The sequence below is a fragment of the Lontra canadensis genome, unplaced genomic scaffold (assembly GCF_010015895.1).
Source record: "Lontra canadensis isolate GAN:19392208 unplaced genomic scaffold, GSC_riverotter_1.0 scaffold122, whole genome shotgun sequence".
NCBI lineage: Eukaryota > Metazoa > Chordata > Mammalia > Carnivora > Mustelidae > Lontra > Lontra canadensis.
The window spans coordinates 3,491,862-3,507,602 of NW_022631116.1; the positions used below are offsets into that span (position 1 = coordinate 3,491,862).

At 56.8% G+C, this 15,741-nt stretch overlaps 2 protein-coding genes across 2 annotated transcripts; one reads left to right on the forward strand and one right to left on the reverse strand.

Annotated features, from left to right (window-relative positions):
- Window positions 1–2,617: 2,617 nt before the first annotated feature.
- MFAP4 (microfibril associated protein 4) lies at window positions 2,618–5,201 on the forward strand. The gene is made up of 6 exons (XM_032841259.1): window positions 2,618–2,667; window positions 2,963–3,044; window positions 3,351–3,505; window positions 3,993–4,089; window positions 4,182–4,364; window positions 4,726–5,201. The coding sequence occupies exons 1-6, from the start codon at window positions 2,662–2,664 to the stop codon at window positions 4,971–4,973; spliced, it is 771 nt and encodes a 256-aa protein (XP_032697150.1). The 5' UTR covers window positions 2,618–2,661; the 3' UTR covers window positions 4,974–5,201.
- A 687-nt stretch (window positions 5,202–5,888) lies between these two features.
- MAPK7 (mitogen-activated protein kinase 7) lies at window positions 5,889–11,085 on the reverse strand. The gene is made up of 7 exons (XM_032841258.1): window positions 10,850–11,085; window positions 10,320–10,556; window positions 9,506–9,671; window positions 7,796–8,874; window positions 7,022–7,689; window positions 6,497–6,630; window positions 5,889–6,364 (listed from the first exon to the last, which is right to left on the reverse strand). Exons 2-7 carry the CDS (start codon window positions 10,549–10,551, stop codon window positions 6,211–6,213), a joined length of 2,433 nt encoding a protein of 810 aa, XP_032697149.1. The 5' UTR covers window positions 10,552–10,556; window positions 10,850–11,085; the 3' UTR covers window positions 5,889–6,210.
- Window positions 11,086–15,741: the final 4,656 nt, after the last annotated feature.

Sequence of the window (15,741 nt, forward strand, 5' to 3'; positions counted from 1 at the left end):
AGCCAGTGCTAAAATTAGTAGGCCTTTGCTGAAAGGAGCGATGTATTAGGATTAGATTCAGCTGGGTGGAACAGGGGACAAACAACAGAGGCTTAAGCTAGATAAAAGTTTCTTTCTCTTCCATGTAAGTGAGGCCTACGGAAGGGCAGTCCAGAGGGCTCACTCCACAAGGTCCTGAGGGACCCAGCTCCTCCCTGAGCACCCGCCCCCTCTCTTTTCCTTTGAGTAATCTCTAGCCCCAACGTGGAGCTCAAACTCGGGAGCCTGAGATCGAGTCAGATGCAGGCACCTGGACGGCTCAGTGGGTTAAGTGTCTGCCTTCAGCTCAGATCATGATCTCAGGGCCTTGGGATCGAGTCCCATGTCGGGCTCTCTGCTCGGCAGGGAGCCTGCTTCCCCCACCCCCACCCCACCGCCTGCCTCTCTGCCTACTTGGCATCACTCTCTGTCAAATAAATAAATAAAATCTTAAAAAAAAAAGAGATGCTCTACCAATTGAGCCAGCCAGACAGACACACCTTCTACCACCTCTTGATGGGGCCTCATCCTCACGGTTCAGGGTGGCGGCTGGAGCTCCAGCCATCGTGCCCAGCAATAGGACCAACAGCAGGAAGAAGAGGGAATAGCTCCCCACCTTTACAAAACTTCTGTTTACAATTTCTTAGCCAAGACATGGGGCCCCACCCATGGAGGCTGGACAATCAGGCTTACCACTTAGCACTGAGGGAACTCGGGGTTGGAGAGGCAGGCAACTACCTCTTCCACAGACAAGGATAAAAACCACATGGAAGACAATCCCTTCGTGTAAGGAACAATCTCGAGGTTTCTGATGGTGCGATGCCTCGTATTAGTTACTGGTCGTAGGCATAGTTGTGCATTGTAGGCTATGTAGTCCTTCGTCCTTACTACAACCCTTTGGAGGAGATACTGTGACTATCCTCATTTTACAGAGGGAGAAAGTGAGGCACAGAGCAGAGAGAGAACTTGTCCGAGGTCCCCACCCCCCCCCCCCGCCCTGCCAGCTAGCAGGTGGCACAGCCTGGATTTGAACACTGGCAACCTGGCTCCAGAACCCGCAGGACGTGCCACAACTATGGAGACCGGCAACTACAGAACCAAGCCCTGAGAGCCGGGGCTTATTGACTTAAGGATGAGGAGAGGGGACGTGAGCCAGAGCCACTTTCTTTCTTTCTTCCTTCGTGGCTCTGGACACTTCGCTTGCTCATCCATTCCACAGAGGGCCTGGCACAGCACACGTTATGTTTGCAATGAAGTGTCTAATGCCTGTTTTTGTCCCTCCCGAGGGGCGGAAACCGGATCCCCAGCAGCCAGCACAAGGTAGGTGCTCAAAAGACATTTGATCAGTGGATCAGTGCCCATGCCAGGCTCTGGGACGGTGCGAAGCGTGCAGGAATGACGCTGACCCTGCCCATTTGCACTCACGACCAAGCAGAGAAGACCAACAGGTGGGCTGCCTGGGAACAACTGAGACGGCGAAGGCGGGCAGGCGGGGGGATCCATGGCGAGAAATCCGGTGTGGCTAGATTGTACTTTATGAGTCACAAGCCGGCTGGGATAAGGTCCTTAAGGTAGGTGTGAGTCGGACTTAAAATTCCTCTCAAGTCCAAGGTGAGAAACTGAGCCTTGGCCCTGAGAGGGCTCTAAGGAGGCCCGGAACCTAAGTAGAGAAAGGAGTGGATGGGCCTCAGGGACAATGCGGAGGCAGACAGGGGGGGACCCTGGCTCGGTGGTGGCAGGGGGCAAAAGATGGGCATTCAGGGCTGAGAAAATGGGACATTACTTAAGAGGGGTCTAGTGGGGAGTCTGAGGTGGGGTTGAGAGAACGAGGGGTGAGATGAAGAGAAACGAGGGGGGCCCCACGCTCCGTGGTGTGTAAGCCAGACACATCACCAGGGAACTCTGGGGGAGGGCAAGGGAGGGAGCCTGAGGGGCCAGAGCAAGGGGGGCGGGAAGGGGGCTGGAGAGGGGCCCTGGCTCGAGCTGGGGCAGACAGCAGTTGGACGCCTGCAGGCTGTGCTCATGGCTCAGAAATGTCCCAGTCCTTGCCAGGAGACTGCCTGGCCCCTGCTGCCCTTATCCCCCTCCAGCCCCAGACAGGCTCCCACATCAGGAGCTCTGAAGCGGTCTCCCCAGCCCTCTGCTCCCCCAGAACGGGCCTCCCCTCCGCAGAACCCAGGCAAACCCACACCCTCCCCACTGCTACTTAGCCTTCCCCCAAAGGCTGATGAAACACAGGCCAGGGGAGGAGAAAGTAAACAGACATCTGGCAGCAGGGGGAGGCATGAAGAAGCAGAGGATGGGTTGGGGGTCCCAGGGGGTCCACAGGTCCAGGGGACGGGTGGTAGAAGGGCTCCAGGGAGCCCTGTGACTCAGCAGGGAGCAAAATCCCCAGCGCTCTGCCCCTGATGGGCCTAATGAGATGCAGGTGGTCCCTTGGCCTGGGCCCCACCTCCCCCGGCCCCCCTGATTGTGGAAGCAGATGCTGGTTCAGTGCCGGAGGAGGGGAGAGGGGGGCTCTGCAGCGACAGGGGGCGGGGCCAGGGCGGCTGGCCAGGGCCCAGCATATAACTCTGGGCGGGTGCAGTCTGGGGTGCAGTCTGGGGCAGCAGACACCCAGCCACTCTGAGCTCAACTGGCAGCATGAAGGTACTGGGCCTGGGCCTGGGGGACTCATGGCATCGGGGGGCCTGAGTCCACTCCGGGAAGAGGATCCTTACCAGAGAGGGCGGCTGTGAAGGCACAGGGGATTCTCGTGATCCAGTTGAAACTCTTAAACTAGGAGAGTCTCAGTCAGGGAAAGAGAGGCCCAAGGGCAGAGAAAGGGATTCCCGGCAGGGGGTAGTTGGCACAAGGGACAAGTGCAGAGACCACCGAGGGCTCCGGGGCTGGCGAGGGTGGGGTCAGTGCGGTGAGGTGAGGTGACCCTGTTGTCCTGTCCCAGGCCCTCCTGGCCCTGCCGCCGCTGCTGCTGCTTCTCTCCACGCCCCCCTGCGCCCCCCAGGTCTCCGGGATCCGGGGAGATGGTAAGCAGCCTGGCCAGCAGGCTGGGGGAGGAGAGGCAACTCCGAGCCCTCATTTCTGGGAGTCAGGCCTCAGGGCTGAGCCCCTGCAGGATGCCACCCCCTCCTCTCTACCACAGGGCAGGTGGAGAGGACGTTTGAGCATCGACCCCGGAGTGGGGGGGAAATCTCGTGTGATTTCTTGGCACAAGCATCCCCCACCCCAGGGTGGAATTTCGTGTGATTTCTTGGTATGCTAGGGCTGGAAGCCAACCACAGGGCACTGTGTCTTGGTCCCCTTCTCCTCACCCTCCCCGCCCCCGCCCGCAGCTCTGGAGAAGTCTTGCCTTCAGCAGCCCCTGGACTGCGATGACATCTACGCCCAGGGCTACCAGGAGGATGGCGTGTACCTCATCTACCCCTCGGGGCCCAGTGTGCCTGTGCCTGTCTTCTGTGACATGACCACCGAGGGTGGCAAGTGGACGGTGAGTGGGCAGGGGGAATGGAGGCCCGGTTCTGGTCCCCGCCGTGTGACCACACTTCTCTGCGCGCTTCTGTTTTTCCATTTCTAAATGGGGATCACGACCCCCACAGCAGAGCTGGGGAGCTGTTCCATGGCTGAACTCTGGGTGCTGGGGGCAGGTTAGTGCCTGTATCCTCAAAGCCTCAGGGAGAGAGGTGCACTTTACAGAGAAACCGAAACCCAGAGAGGTGAAGTAATTTGCGCAAGGTCACACAGCCCACCCCGGGAAGCACTGCCAGGTGCCAGAACTCTAGAACCACCCCCCACCCCCTTAACCTTTTCCTGGCGCCCAGAAGCTGCTCACTGAGGGGCCTGGGGCCGGCACAGGCCTTGTTTTAGGCCCCAGCTTGGTCTTTTAACAAAACCCCTCAGCATCCCAGGGCCCCTGCCTAGGTGAGGCTCCCGCCCCCTGGACTCTTGATCGTCCAGGCCTGTCCTCTCTGCTCCAGGTTTTCCAGAAGCGATTCAATGGCTCAGTCAGTTTCTTCCGGGGCTGGAACGACTACAAGCTGGGCTTCGGCCGTGCCGACGGGGAGTACTGGCTGGGTAAGATGGGGATGGGGGGTGTCCCAGGGGCCAGGGGCTGCCCCGAGCCAGGGCTCCGCTGACCAGCTGTCTCTCCCTTCCGCCCTCCCCAGGGCTGCAGAACCTGCACCTCCTGACGCTGAAGCAGAAGTACGAGCTGCGGGTGGACCTGGAGGACTTTGAGAACAACACAGCTGCCGCCAAGTACGCTGAATTCTCCATCTCGCCCAACGCGGTCAGTGCGGAGGAGGACGGCTACACCCTCTACGTGGCAGGCTTCGAGGACGGCGGGGCAGGTATGCCCAGCTGCCGGCCTAATGAGGGGGCGTCGGTGGGGAAGGCAGGGCTGGCATGGTCCGCTGGTTCCCCGACCCCCCTCCGGTCCCCCCTGGAGGGGCTGTGCCGGCCTCCACCCAGCTCGGGCCTGGGCCCCTGGAGAAGCTGCGTCCGCTCGCCCTGGGCAGCCCCGGGGGTAGCAGCTGCTTCTCATGCCGAAGCGTGGCAACCCAGCGGCCGGCTCAGGGAGGGCGCCCCATCCCGCCAGCTGCCACATGACACCTCCCATCGCGTCACTCCTGCCCGTCATCCATCCCCCACCCTGGCCAGCTGGGGCTGGCTCCCCGCCTCAGCAGCCCATCCCTCCTCCCCTCTTGCCAGGCGACTCCCTGTCCTACCACAGCGGCCAGAAGTTCTCCACCTTTGACCGGGACCAGGACCTCTTTGTGCAGAACTGTGCCGCCCTCTCCTCGGGAGCCTTCTGGTTCCGCAGCTGCCACTTTGCCAACCTCAACGGCTTCTACCTGGGTGGCTCCCACCTCTCCTACGCAAATGGCATCAACTGGGCCCAGTGGAAGGGCTTCTACTACTCCCTCAAGCGCACCGAGATGAAAATCCGCAGGGCCTGAGGGGCTGGCCCCCGTCAGGCCCCAAGCCTCCCCTGGCTGCTCCGGCTCTCCATGAGTGCTCCCTCTGCACCCCGGCACCCCCACCCCTGCCCACTGCTCTCTTAGCACCTGCTTCTCCCAGGGGTCCTTGCAGCTCTAGCCCCAGCGGGTCCTGTCACACCCACGGTGTCCATCTCAAACCCAGGCCTCCATTCCCCTCACCTGGGGCCACGCGGCGAGCCGCTTTCCCCGGGCTTCCTGGACCTGCCTGGGCTCTGCGAGACTCCTCTTTGCCTCTGCCCTCCCCACAAGGCAGAGAGCCGGGAGCCGCTCTCTGAGGCTATGCCAGCTCCCTTGCTGCGGACTGCTCCGTCTGGAGCCCCCCTAGCGCGCCAGCTTGGGCTGCCGTAGTCTGACCAATAGCCGTGGCGTGTGCCAGGCCACCCGCGTGTGGCCACCAAAGCCACACCCCACCCGCAGCCCACCCTGCTGTCCTCAGTATCTCCCATCCTCTGCCTCCCTCCCGCCAACTCATTCCCCAGTGGTGAGCACCATGGGCCCGCAGCCCCAACTCACAGTCCTACGCCGCTGCCCCCTCCCGCCTGTCCCAGGCCCCACACCTCATGCCAAAATCGAATTTCCCCACAGCTATCACATGCCGCTCGAAAACAGCTCCTGCCGAGACAGGCAAGGATATGAAGTCCCCCCACCTGCCCCAGGGCTGAGGTTTGACTGTGTTGGGGAGACAGAGGATAACCTCTGCGGGGCTGGAAGCAGGTGGGGAGTGAAAAACTCAATAAAACCTCAGGATCTGAATGAACCGGCTTTGGCTGCTGTGCGTGTAAATGGGTTTGCTTGGCCCCCAAATGCGAGGACCAGGCTCCTCCTTGCCCCCCTACTGACCACACCCTGCCCTCAACTCCAAGACACCTAGAGTTAGGCACTAAAGGGAACCTTATATTTCACAGGCCTCGTTTTGATGGCAAAAAGATCGTGTCATAATATTAATAACAATAATAATAATAATAAAAATACAATACTGAAAAGGATCGCTCAGGGAGTAGAGGTTTCCTGATCCTGCCATGGCTTGGCGGTGGCTCAGGTGGCTGCTTAAGGCTGCAGAGTGTGTCTGAGATGAACCTGCGGAATCATCAAAGCTGAGCTTCCACCTCCGGGCCCAGGGCTCCAGCCCTCGGAAACGTTCCTGTAAGTCTTGTCGCGGGGTCCACCCCCCGCAGCAAGGCCCAGGCTGTGGGCCTCAGGGCTCCTGGAGGTCCGGCAAGTCAGCCAGCAGCATCGGGGAGTCCATCTGGATCTCTCGCTGCAGGGACTCAATGTCCGCAGGATTCATGCCGTGGCCCTCCAGCCAGTCAGCAAGCAGGGAAGCTGAGAGGGAGGCTGAGTCCGCCTGGCTGCAGGGAGAGTGGAAGGGAGAGGCACTGTTAGCCTAGGCTGGCTCCCTGCCCATCCCACAGGCAAGCTCCTCCTGTACCAGGAAACCCTACCCTCAGGCCCATTCCAGAAGCCTGGTCCAGCCATCTTACCCATCCTGGGGCCCATCGGCCACGCCCATGTCAAAAGACTGGTTCAGGAACTCTTCCAGGTCAAAGCCAACACCATAGCCGGCCCCACTGCCCTTCGGAGTGCCGGAGAAGACCGGGGGCAAGGGGTCCTCCACCTGCAAAGGAAGATGGCAGGTTACAAGCCAGGCACTACCAAGAGCAGACAGAAGTCTGTAAGTCTGTCCCGATGCTGCCAGGGACTCTGCCTGGACAGCCTCAGGTGACAGCGTCAGCCGAGACAATCAATGGGCACTGGTCGAGGGCTGGTCTCCAGGCCAGGCCCTTCCTAGGAAGCATGTCATTTGTCTCTCAGAGACCTGTTCACTGGCACTGTGCTCCTTCTAAGAGCAAGAGGCCAAGTTCAGAGATAAAGCCCCATCTGCCACTCAGTTCTCACGGACTAAGGAGGCACCACAGCCTCGCCCAACCCCGTCCCTGCCAAACAGCAAGGACTTCCCAAGCCCATTTTCCTGGGCCCCAGATCCAGGTGTCCCCACAGCGCCTCACCTGTGACTTGGACAGCTGCTGAGTCACCAGGTTCACGTCAGGGGATTCTGTGGTGGAAGCCTGAGGGGCCCCTCTGGGGTCCGGAGGGGGTGGGCCGGATGGGAAGTAAGGCAGAACACCTACGGCACTAGGGCCAGGGAGCCCTGGGGGTGGCACAAGTGACTGGGGAGCCAGAAGACTAGAGGGGGTGGTCTGGAGTGGAGCAGGGCCAGGGACAGGCCCGGGAGGACTGGCAGGGTGGGGAGCGGGGCCAGGGGGTGGGCAGGCAGGCTGCGGTGCAGGACCAGGGGTGGAGCCCACAGGTTGTGCTGGCGGGGCAGCAGGAGGGCTGCCGGGCCGGGCCGGGCTGGGGGTAGGGACCGGGGCATGGGCTGGTGCTGGTGCTGGCGCCGGGGCTGGCGTGGGGGCTGGGGGCCGGGCCATGCGAGTCCAGCGCTCCAGCAGACTGCGATCATTGTCACTGAGGACCAGCCCTGCCAGGGGATCAGTGGAGGGGCCCCCAGAGGTCCCGGCCCCCCGCTCCTTGCGCTCCCGCTCCTGCCGCCGCTTCTCCCGCTCCTTGGCTCGCTCCTGCCGCCTCCGCCGCTTCTCCTCCCGCTCCCGCTGGCGCTCCTGGGCGGTCACCGGCTTCCGAGGCTCAGGAGCTTCCAGAGGAGCGCTGGGGCCATCTGCAGAGAAGTCGGCAGGGAAAAGGTAAGAGCCTACGGCCTGTCCGAGCTGGGAGCACCCCTCTGCAACCCCACCCCCTGGCCAGCCGCTGCCTCCGCAAGGCACCTCTGAGCCGGCTCCGCAAGGACTTGAGCAGGGCAGCTTTGAGGGCCGCCTTGGTGTTGTCGGAGATGGCACCCTCCTTCTTTGCAGGGGCTGGTTCACTGGCGGGCAGGGGCGGCTGCAGGGTCAGGTCGATGGTGTCTGGTGCGGCGCCGGGACACGGCGGTGGAGCTGGGGGAGGGGACTCCATGGCACAGTCCCCACTGGGAGCCCAGGGACTGGGCATCTCAACATCAGGGCAGCCAGGCTCACTGGCCACAGGCTGCAGGGACGGCTGGAAGCGGATCTGCTGGCGGATGCCCTCGCGTCGTGCATGGAAGTCCTCAATCTCAGCCACTATGGCCTCTTTAATGCGCTCCCGAGTGAGCGCCTCACGGTCAAAGGCAAAATCAAAAGGCGGGGCACAGTCAGGCTCATCGTCAGGGTCGTGGTACTTGGCCAGGAAGGGGTGGCGAAGGGCAGCAGCCGCGGAGATGCGGGCACTGGGCTCGAAACGCAACATGCGCCCCAGCAGGGACAGGGCCTGGCGGTCAGCTCCGGGGTACACCGTCTCCCAGGGCACAGGCTGGCGGGGGGGCAGGCTCTGGATGTAGGCTCGCACCCTCTCGGCCCCCACAGCCTGGATCACGGCCGGCGACGGGGTGCCCAGCACCATCATGATCAGCTGCAGCTGGTGTACATAATTTTTGCCGGGGAAGAGCTGGCGCCGGGCCAACATCTCACCGAAGATGCAGCCCACGGACCACAGGTCGATGGCCTGCGTGTACTCGTGCAGTGAGAGCATGAGCTCAGGAGCACGGTACCAGCGTGTGGCCACGTACTCGGTCATAAAGTACTGGTGCTCAGCGGGCGAGGTGCACAGGCCACGGGCCATGCCGAAGTCACCAATCTTGAGCTCACAATTCTCATTCACCAACAGGTTGGACGGCTTGAGGTCGCGGTGGATGACCTGAGCCGAGTGCATGTACTTGAGGCCCCGGAGCAGCTGGTACAGGAAGTAGCGCACGTGCTCCAGGGTGAGCGGCTGGGAGGAGTGGATGATCTGGTGCAGGTCGCTCTCCATCAGGTCCAAGACCACATAGCTAGAGGGGACAAGAGAGACAGGCATGGCCACCTCGCCCACGTGCCAGCGCCAGCGCCAGCCCCAGCCTCCCTACGCCCTCCCAGCTTGACAGGTAATGGTCTCATCTTCATGCTCTGCACAGGCCAGTGGCACGATATGAAGATTCCAGATCTTCTCCAACAGTTCCTTGAACTCTTCAGCGAAGTGAAATCACTTTCCTCTCTCTAGTTTCCCCATCAAAGAAAAGATGGGGTTGGACTAAACCAGGGCTGGCTGATAGATTTGGTTTTGGGGCCATCTCCATTTTTTTGTATGGCTGCCTGAAAAACTGGGAAAACTGAAGGCTTGCCCAGTTTATTAAGACAGTGTTCTATGACTGACCGAGATTATCTGGTATGAGAATAAAAATTTGGTTACTGTATGAACATTACAAATGTAATGAATGTACGAATGAATGAACTGATGAACGCTGGCCATCCTACAAGTAAAGATTCTATAAAACACTAACATCTGCCTCTTCTTAAGCAACCACAGTTGTCCCAGGCAAAGCCAGGGACAATGGTCCTGGAATCATAAGAATTTTCCCAGCCTGCCTTACATTAGGAACTTCAGATCCACCTCTGCCTTTCTCTCCCATCCCTGCTCCTTACACAGATTTGAACTCGCCATAGGGTACAGTGGGCCTCAAGATGTCCTTGATGGCGATAATGTTGTCATGCTTGAAGTGTTTGAGGATCTTCAGCTCCCTGAGTGTCCGCTTGGCGTTGGTGACCACATCAAAAGCGTTAGGGATCTTCTTAATGGCCACCTGCTGGCCTGGGGAGCAGGGAAAAGACAGGCATCACCAGGTACCTCAGAACAGCTGCAGACTGGCGAAAAGCCCCTTTCGACATCTCCCTTCTACAATGCAGTTACCATACGCTGAATAAGGACCACCACATAGCAAGAACTTAATACGTGTCAAGCCCTGTACTAAGCATCTTATGGATGTTACCAGATACTCCCTTCCCACCGATCCCGAGGCAGATACCAACTGTTCAAAGTTGGGATGACGAACCCCTGGCTCAGCAACGTGCTGGGGCTGCACAGCTAGTTAGGGGTAGCATCCTGGCTGTAAAGCCATGCTCACTCTACCTCCCCACCCTCTCTCTCCATCTCAAACCTCACCCATCCCACCACAAGCTCCTTGCCCCAGTCTCTGTTTCCGGAACACACTTCTCTTTTAGAAACCAAAGAGAGGATCTCCATTCTGGTCTAACTGGGATTGTCATTTCTCTAAGAAAGAGGCAACACCACCAGGGCAGTTTCAGAGAACTGTGCCCCACGCAGAGCGTGGCACCCAGAAGGCACCTAACCCGCATGTGTTGCCTCGAACCAGCATTTAGATCCCAGCTTTCCTTCCTGGCTGCTCGAGACTGGGGTCGGCTTCCACATCTGTAAGCGGTGCAGGACAGGGAAGCTCACCAGTCAGACGGCGGCGCGCGGAGGACACCACCCCATAGGCCCCGTTGCCTATGGTCTCGATGATCTCGTACTCGTCCCCCACGTCAAAGGTCACGTCGAAGGAGCGGGCTTTGAGCAAGGCCAGGTTCTTGGCCGCTACAGAGGCAGCGGTGTTGGTGGGTTCCGCCTTCACCGGCCCGGGGGGCTCCGCAGAGCCGTCCTCCCCTTCTTCCTCCTTCAGGGGTTCAGCCATGGCGTCTGTGTGGAGACGCTGGTGAGGAGGGGCCCGACTCCCCCGCCGGGCCTCAGTTTCCCCTCTGGGAGGCTGGGGAGCAGGACCAGGGAATCTCCAAGTTCCCGAAGCCGATGGGGGCCGGAGAGGGAGCGAAAGAGAGCGGCTGGCACGTAGCAGTCGTCCCACAGCCGGACTCGGAACCGGGAGCTCAGGTCCAGGGTGGAACGCAGGGTGGGAGGTGGGGGAGGCGCCGCCAGGCGCGGTCCAGGAAGAAAGGGAGGGGCGGGGCACTTCGCTTCTCTCGGTCAACACTCACCGAATGGCGCCTCCCTCCGACGCCTCCTCCGGGCCTTCGGAGGTCGCCGGCGCTGCCCGCCTCCCCGGGCTCCCGTCCCCAGTGGAGAGGTACTCCAGGAGTTGCTCGCTCACTTGTTCAAGGCCGCCGCCACCATCTCAGCGCCGCGCTCTGCCCCGCCGGTTTCCCCGCCCCGCCTCCCAAGACCACGCTCCTTCCAGCCTCTGGCCAATCGCCGGGCGCTCTCAGTGGAGGTTCCCACCCCTTCGATTTGCCGCGTCCAATCCGAGACCAGCTCCACAGAAAGCCACGCCTCCGCTCTCGCGCGCGCGCGCGCCGCTGTCCAGCTCGCCCGCGGGAGCCGCCCAAAGGGCGCTCCGCGCCTCCCAGGCTCTCCGCCCTGCGCAGTCTTCTGACGCATGCGCGCTGGCAGCCTCAGGCGCCGCGCGAGTGAAAGGCAACGCCCCCGTGCGTGCTTGCGCACCGCTCTGGACAGGGTCGGTCGGTGCTGGTCTCGGGAGTCCGGAGGGGCTGAGGTGCATGGATCTGTTACCTTGTAGGCTGGTTCACGAAACTCCCCTCCTTTAGGCCCTGCTTCCTTGTCCGCCCCCATCGCCTGAGGAATCATGCACCACCCTGCATTTTCCCGGTCGGTCCCGGGATCCCGGCTCTGGTAATGGGCCACCCCAAGTAGACCGAGCCGAGGCGTCCAACCACAGAGATCCGGGCCTCCGGGATTCTAGAGTGTCCGGCCTGAAGCTGCCACTGACTTCCGGCGGCTGGTCCTCCGCACAGCTTCCGGCGCCCTGGGGCCTCTGCTTGGTGTTCCAGGCCTCTGGCGTGTTCCTTCCACCTGGTGGCTCTGTCCCAGTGCTCCCGCGCATCGGGCTGCGGCACAGCTGAGGTGGACAGCGGGGAACTTCCAAGGCGGGATAGGGCCCGCCTTGGAAGCCAGGTGCCCTGCCCCACCCACTCCAGGGCCCGGTAGTTCATTCCTATAGTAAATATTTATGGGGCGCCATCCCTGAAAAGCCCAGTGCCGAGGAGGCAGCGGTGGCACGAGGACTCGGGAGGAACCTGGTGGGGAGGAAAGGTTTTCAGCAGGGAGCTCGTGGTCGTGCTGTAAGGAAGAGCGTTTGGGAGTTGCGCCTCCAAAAGTGGCTGTTTCCACCAAGCGAGGAGAGAAGGAGGGGGGAAACGAGTAGGCAAAGGTATGGAGACCGAGGAGGAGAAGAGCGCAGGCTCTGCAGGTTCTTTGCCCTGAATAGTGACCGGTGGATGGAACCTAATAGTTAGACTCCGAGCGCCAGATCGAGGGTCTTTTCCTTGCATCGCAAACTAGGGGCTGAAAAGTGGATCCAGACCACAAGTGAGTTTGGCAAGATCACACACTTTTAAAAAGTTTTGTTTAAAAAAATATATAGAAATTGTGTTTTGTGTATATTTTGTTTTGTGTATTTTGTTGTGTTTTTGTTTACTTTTCACATGCATAAAGTTAGACCTAAGTGTATAGTTCCATCAGTTTTCACAATTTAACACCAGTTGTACTGAATTTAGATAAATCACCTGCTGCTCAGAAGTTCCTTCTCTTTTCTAATGGTGGCGGTTTCATTTTGGTAACCCTTTCCCATACTTTTTTTGCGGGGCACTGAATTTTCAGAGGTTTATTGGGATCTTACATTAAAATGAAAAAGTAGGGGCGCCTGGGTGGCTCAGTGGGTTAAAGCCTCTGCCTTCAGCTCAGGTCATGATCCCAGCGTCCTGGGATCGAGCCCCACATCTCTGCTCAGCAGGGAGCCTGCTTCCTCCTCTCTTTCTGCCTGCTTCTCTGCCTACTTGTGATCTCTGTCAAAAAAAAAAAAATCTTAAAAAAAATAAAACAAAATGAAAAAGTAGATACTGCATTTTTAAATACCCAAGGAAAAACATATTTGTAAGAATTAGGTCAGCCTCTGGAAAAACAGCTATCTAGTATTTAGGCATATAAAGATCATAGGGATCTCCTCAGTTAAAGCTGAACTCTAAGTTTGTTTCTGATTTTTCCCGCACAGACCAAAAAGCCAAATTGTCGGTTACATGATTTGCATTGAATATTAATCAATAAGCTGTACGTGGGGAAAGTGAACATTTTCTGTCACTGAGGTCCGAAAATACTTCTTTGATGGCCTTTCTTTAGGGGATACAGTACATAATATTCCCTAACTCTGAAGTACATGCAGTATAAGACCAGCGGTGAGCCTCGATGTAAGTAGAGGGCTTACAAAAGCAAGACACAAACATCTTTTCAGGGAACTGAGTGGTCAGCTGCCTGATGGTACTGTCTGATCCAGGAATAAAACAAAAATCACATGAGAGACTCTTAAACTATGTTTACTTTAATTCTCTATAAATAGTTCAGCTAGGCTGGGTATACAAGTTATGGGCTATTCAACATTCTCTGAGCAGAGAGCTGATGTGGGGCTCAGTCCCAGGACCCTGAGATCATGACCTGAGCCAAAGGCAGAGGCTTAACCACTGAGCCACCCAGGCGCCCCATCTCATCTACTTTTTAATCCACTATGAGCTGTTTGGCTTCTACCCGACTAGGCCCTGACTCTGTCCTAGAAAAGCCCTCAATTATCCAACTGTAGACAAATCCGACGGACATTCTTCAGCCCTTACCTTACTGAGCTCTGCTGCAGCTGACACAACAGACCATTTCTTTAAAAAGAAAAAAATCATTTCAGGGGTGCCTGGGTGGCTCAGTCAGTTAAGCATCTGTCTTCGACTCAGGTCATGATCCCAGGGTCATGGGATCTGACCCTGCGTCTGGATCCCTGCTTGGCAGGAAGTCTGTTTGTCCCTCTCCCTTTGCCCCACTCCTCCCTCTTGTGCTCACTGGGCTTTCTCTCAAATAAGTAAAACCTTAAAAAAAGAGAGAGAGAGAGAGAGAAAATCGTTTCATTTGACTCCAAACTCATTATAAGAAGGTTTAAGTGAAAAATCTTGGTCTTAGGGGCACCTGGGTGGCTCAGTGGGTTAAAGCCTCTGCCTTTGCTCAGGTCATGATCTCAGAGTCCTGGGATTGAGCCCTGAATTGGGCTCTCTGCCTGGCAGGGAGCCTGTTTCCTCCTCTCTCTCTGCCTGCCTCTCTGCCTACTTGTGATCTCTCTCTGTCAAATAAATAAATAAAATTAAAAAAAAAAAAAGAAAAAGAAAAATCTTGGTCTTAAATCCAGGTGCTTACTTTCATTGTCTCTACAAAGTAAAGCAAATACAAATGCATTCTTGTCCAAAGCCTCCTTGATATATACAAGGTAGCAAATTACATACACTTTGCTGGAAGACCAATAAGTCTCAATAACCAGAGAGATTCCTCTTTCTTTTATAATAGCTTTTTTGAGATAAAATTCATGGACTATAAAACTTCAAAGTATACAGTTTCGTGGTTTTTCGTATGTCCTTAAGAGTTGTACAGCCTAATTTTGGAACATTTTCCTCAACCCCAAAAGAGCCCCATTAGTAGTCACTCCTCATCTCCCCTCCTCAGCCCCTGGTCACTGCTAAGCTATTTTCTGTCTCTCTGGATTTGCCTATTCTGGACATCCCCTACAAATGGAATCTTACGGTGTGTGACCTTGTGTGTCCTTCCTTTCACTTAGCATGCTTTCAAAAGGTTCATCCTTTTCCACATATCAGGACCTCATTCCTTTCAAAGACCAAACCCATTCCATTGTATGGCTAGACCACATTTGGTTCATTCATCAGTGGATGGACATTTGGGTTGTCTTTGCTTTTTGGCGATTGTCAGCAATGATGCTGTGAACATTCATGTACAAGATTTTGTGTGGGCATGTTTTCATTTCTATTGGGTCTATACCTTAGAGCGAGCCTGCTGGGTCCTATGGTAAACCTTTATATTTAATTTTGGGGGGAACTGCCAAACTTTTCCCCAGCAGCTGCATTCATTGTATTGTCTGACCAGCAATATTTGAAATTCCAATTTCTACACATCCTCGCCCTCGCAAACATTTGTTGCTTTCCTTTTTTTAAAAAAAAAATATTTATTTTTTTGAGAGAATGAGAGAGAGTGCATATACAGGAGCCAGGAGAGGGGCAGAGGGAGAAGCAGACCCCCCGTTGAGCATGGAGCCCAGCATGGGCCTGATCCCAGGCCCGAGATCATGACCTGAGCCGGAGGCAGATGCCCAACCATCTGAGCCACCCAGGCGCCCCTGTGCTTATAATTTTAATCGTTAATGTTGAAACTCCGTCCTTAGAGATTGTACCAATTTAGACTTAACAGCAGGATAGGGGAATGACTCACAGAGAGCTTTTTTAAAGCCCGGAATTATTTGCCTATGTTAAAAATAGGGAGGTACCTCATAAAAATCCTGATTTCTGGTTTATTCCAGAAAACCAGAAGATCTGGAACCCTCAGACCTGCATTGGCGAATAGCAATAATGGGTTGCAACTGAGCAGTAACCACTCCCCCACTGGAAAGGCACGGGCTCGCCAGTTCACCACAGTCCCCACCATTCCCTAATGCCCGCCTCAGCACAGTCCAAGTGCCCGATGCTATCTATCATCTTACTTGCACTGCTATTTCTTGTGTATGTTAAAAGCAAGAAAAGAGGGGCACCTGGGTGGCTCAGTAGGTTAAGCATCTGTCTTCATCTCGGGTCATGATCTAAGGGTCCTGGGATCGAGCCCTGCATTTGGCTCCCTGCTCAGTGGGGAGCCTGCTTCCCCCTCTTTCTCTGCCTGCTGCTCCCCCTGCTTGTGCTCTCTCGCTCATGCTCTCTGTCAAAAAATAAATAAAATCTTAAAAAAAAAAAAGCAAGAAAAGAGTCTTAGAGGACATGTATCTCAAAAAAAAAAAAAAAAAAGGCAAGACCAAATATATGTTCAGACAACCTCCAGGGGCCCCCCA

Coding starts and splice junctions, on each gene's coding strand:
- MFAP4 (XM_032841259.1), top strand. Junction 3,506..3,992: donor CCGAGGGTGGCAAGTGGACG/GTGAGTGGGCAG, acceptor TCTCTGCTCCAG/GTTTTCCAGAAGCGATTCAA. Junction 4,090..4,181: donor CGACGGGGAGTACTGGCTGG/GTAAGATGGGGA, acceptor CGCCCTCCCCAG/GGCTGCAGAACCTGCACCTC.
- MAPK7 (XM_032841258.1), bottom strand. CDS start 10,551: ATGGCTGAACCCCTGAAGGAGGAAGAAGGGGAGGACGGCTCTGCGGAG. Junction 9,672..10,319: donor CGCGCGCCGCCGTCTGACTG/GTGAGCTTCCCT, acceptor CCTGCTCCCCAG/GCCAGCAGGTGGCCATTAAG. Junction 8,875..9,505: donor TATGGCGAGTTCAAATCTGT/GTAAGGAGCAGG, acceptor TGTCCCCTCTAG/CTATGTGGTCTTGGACCTGA.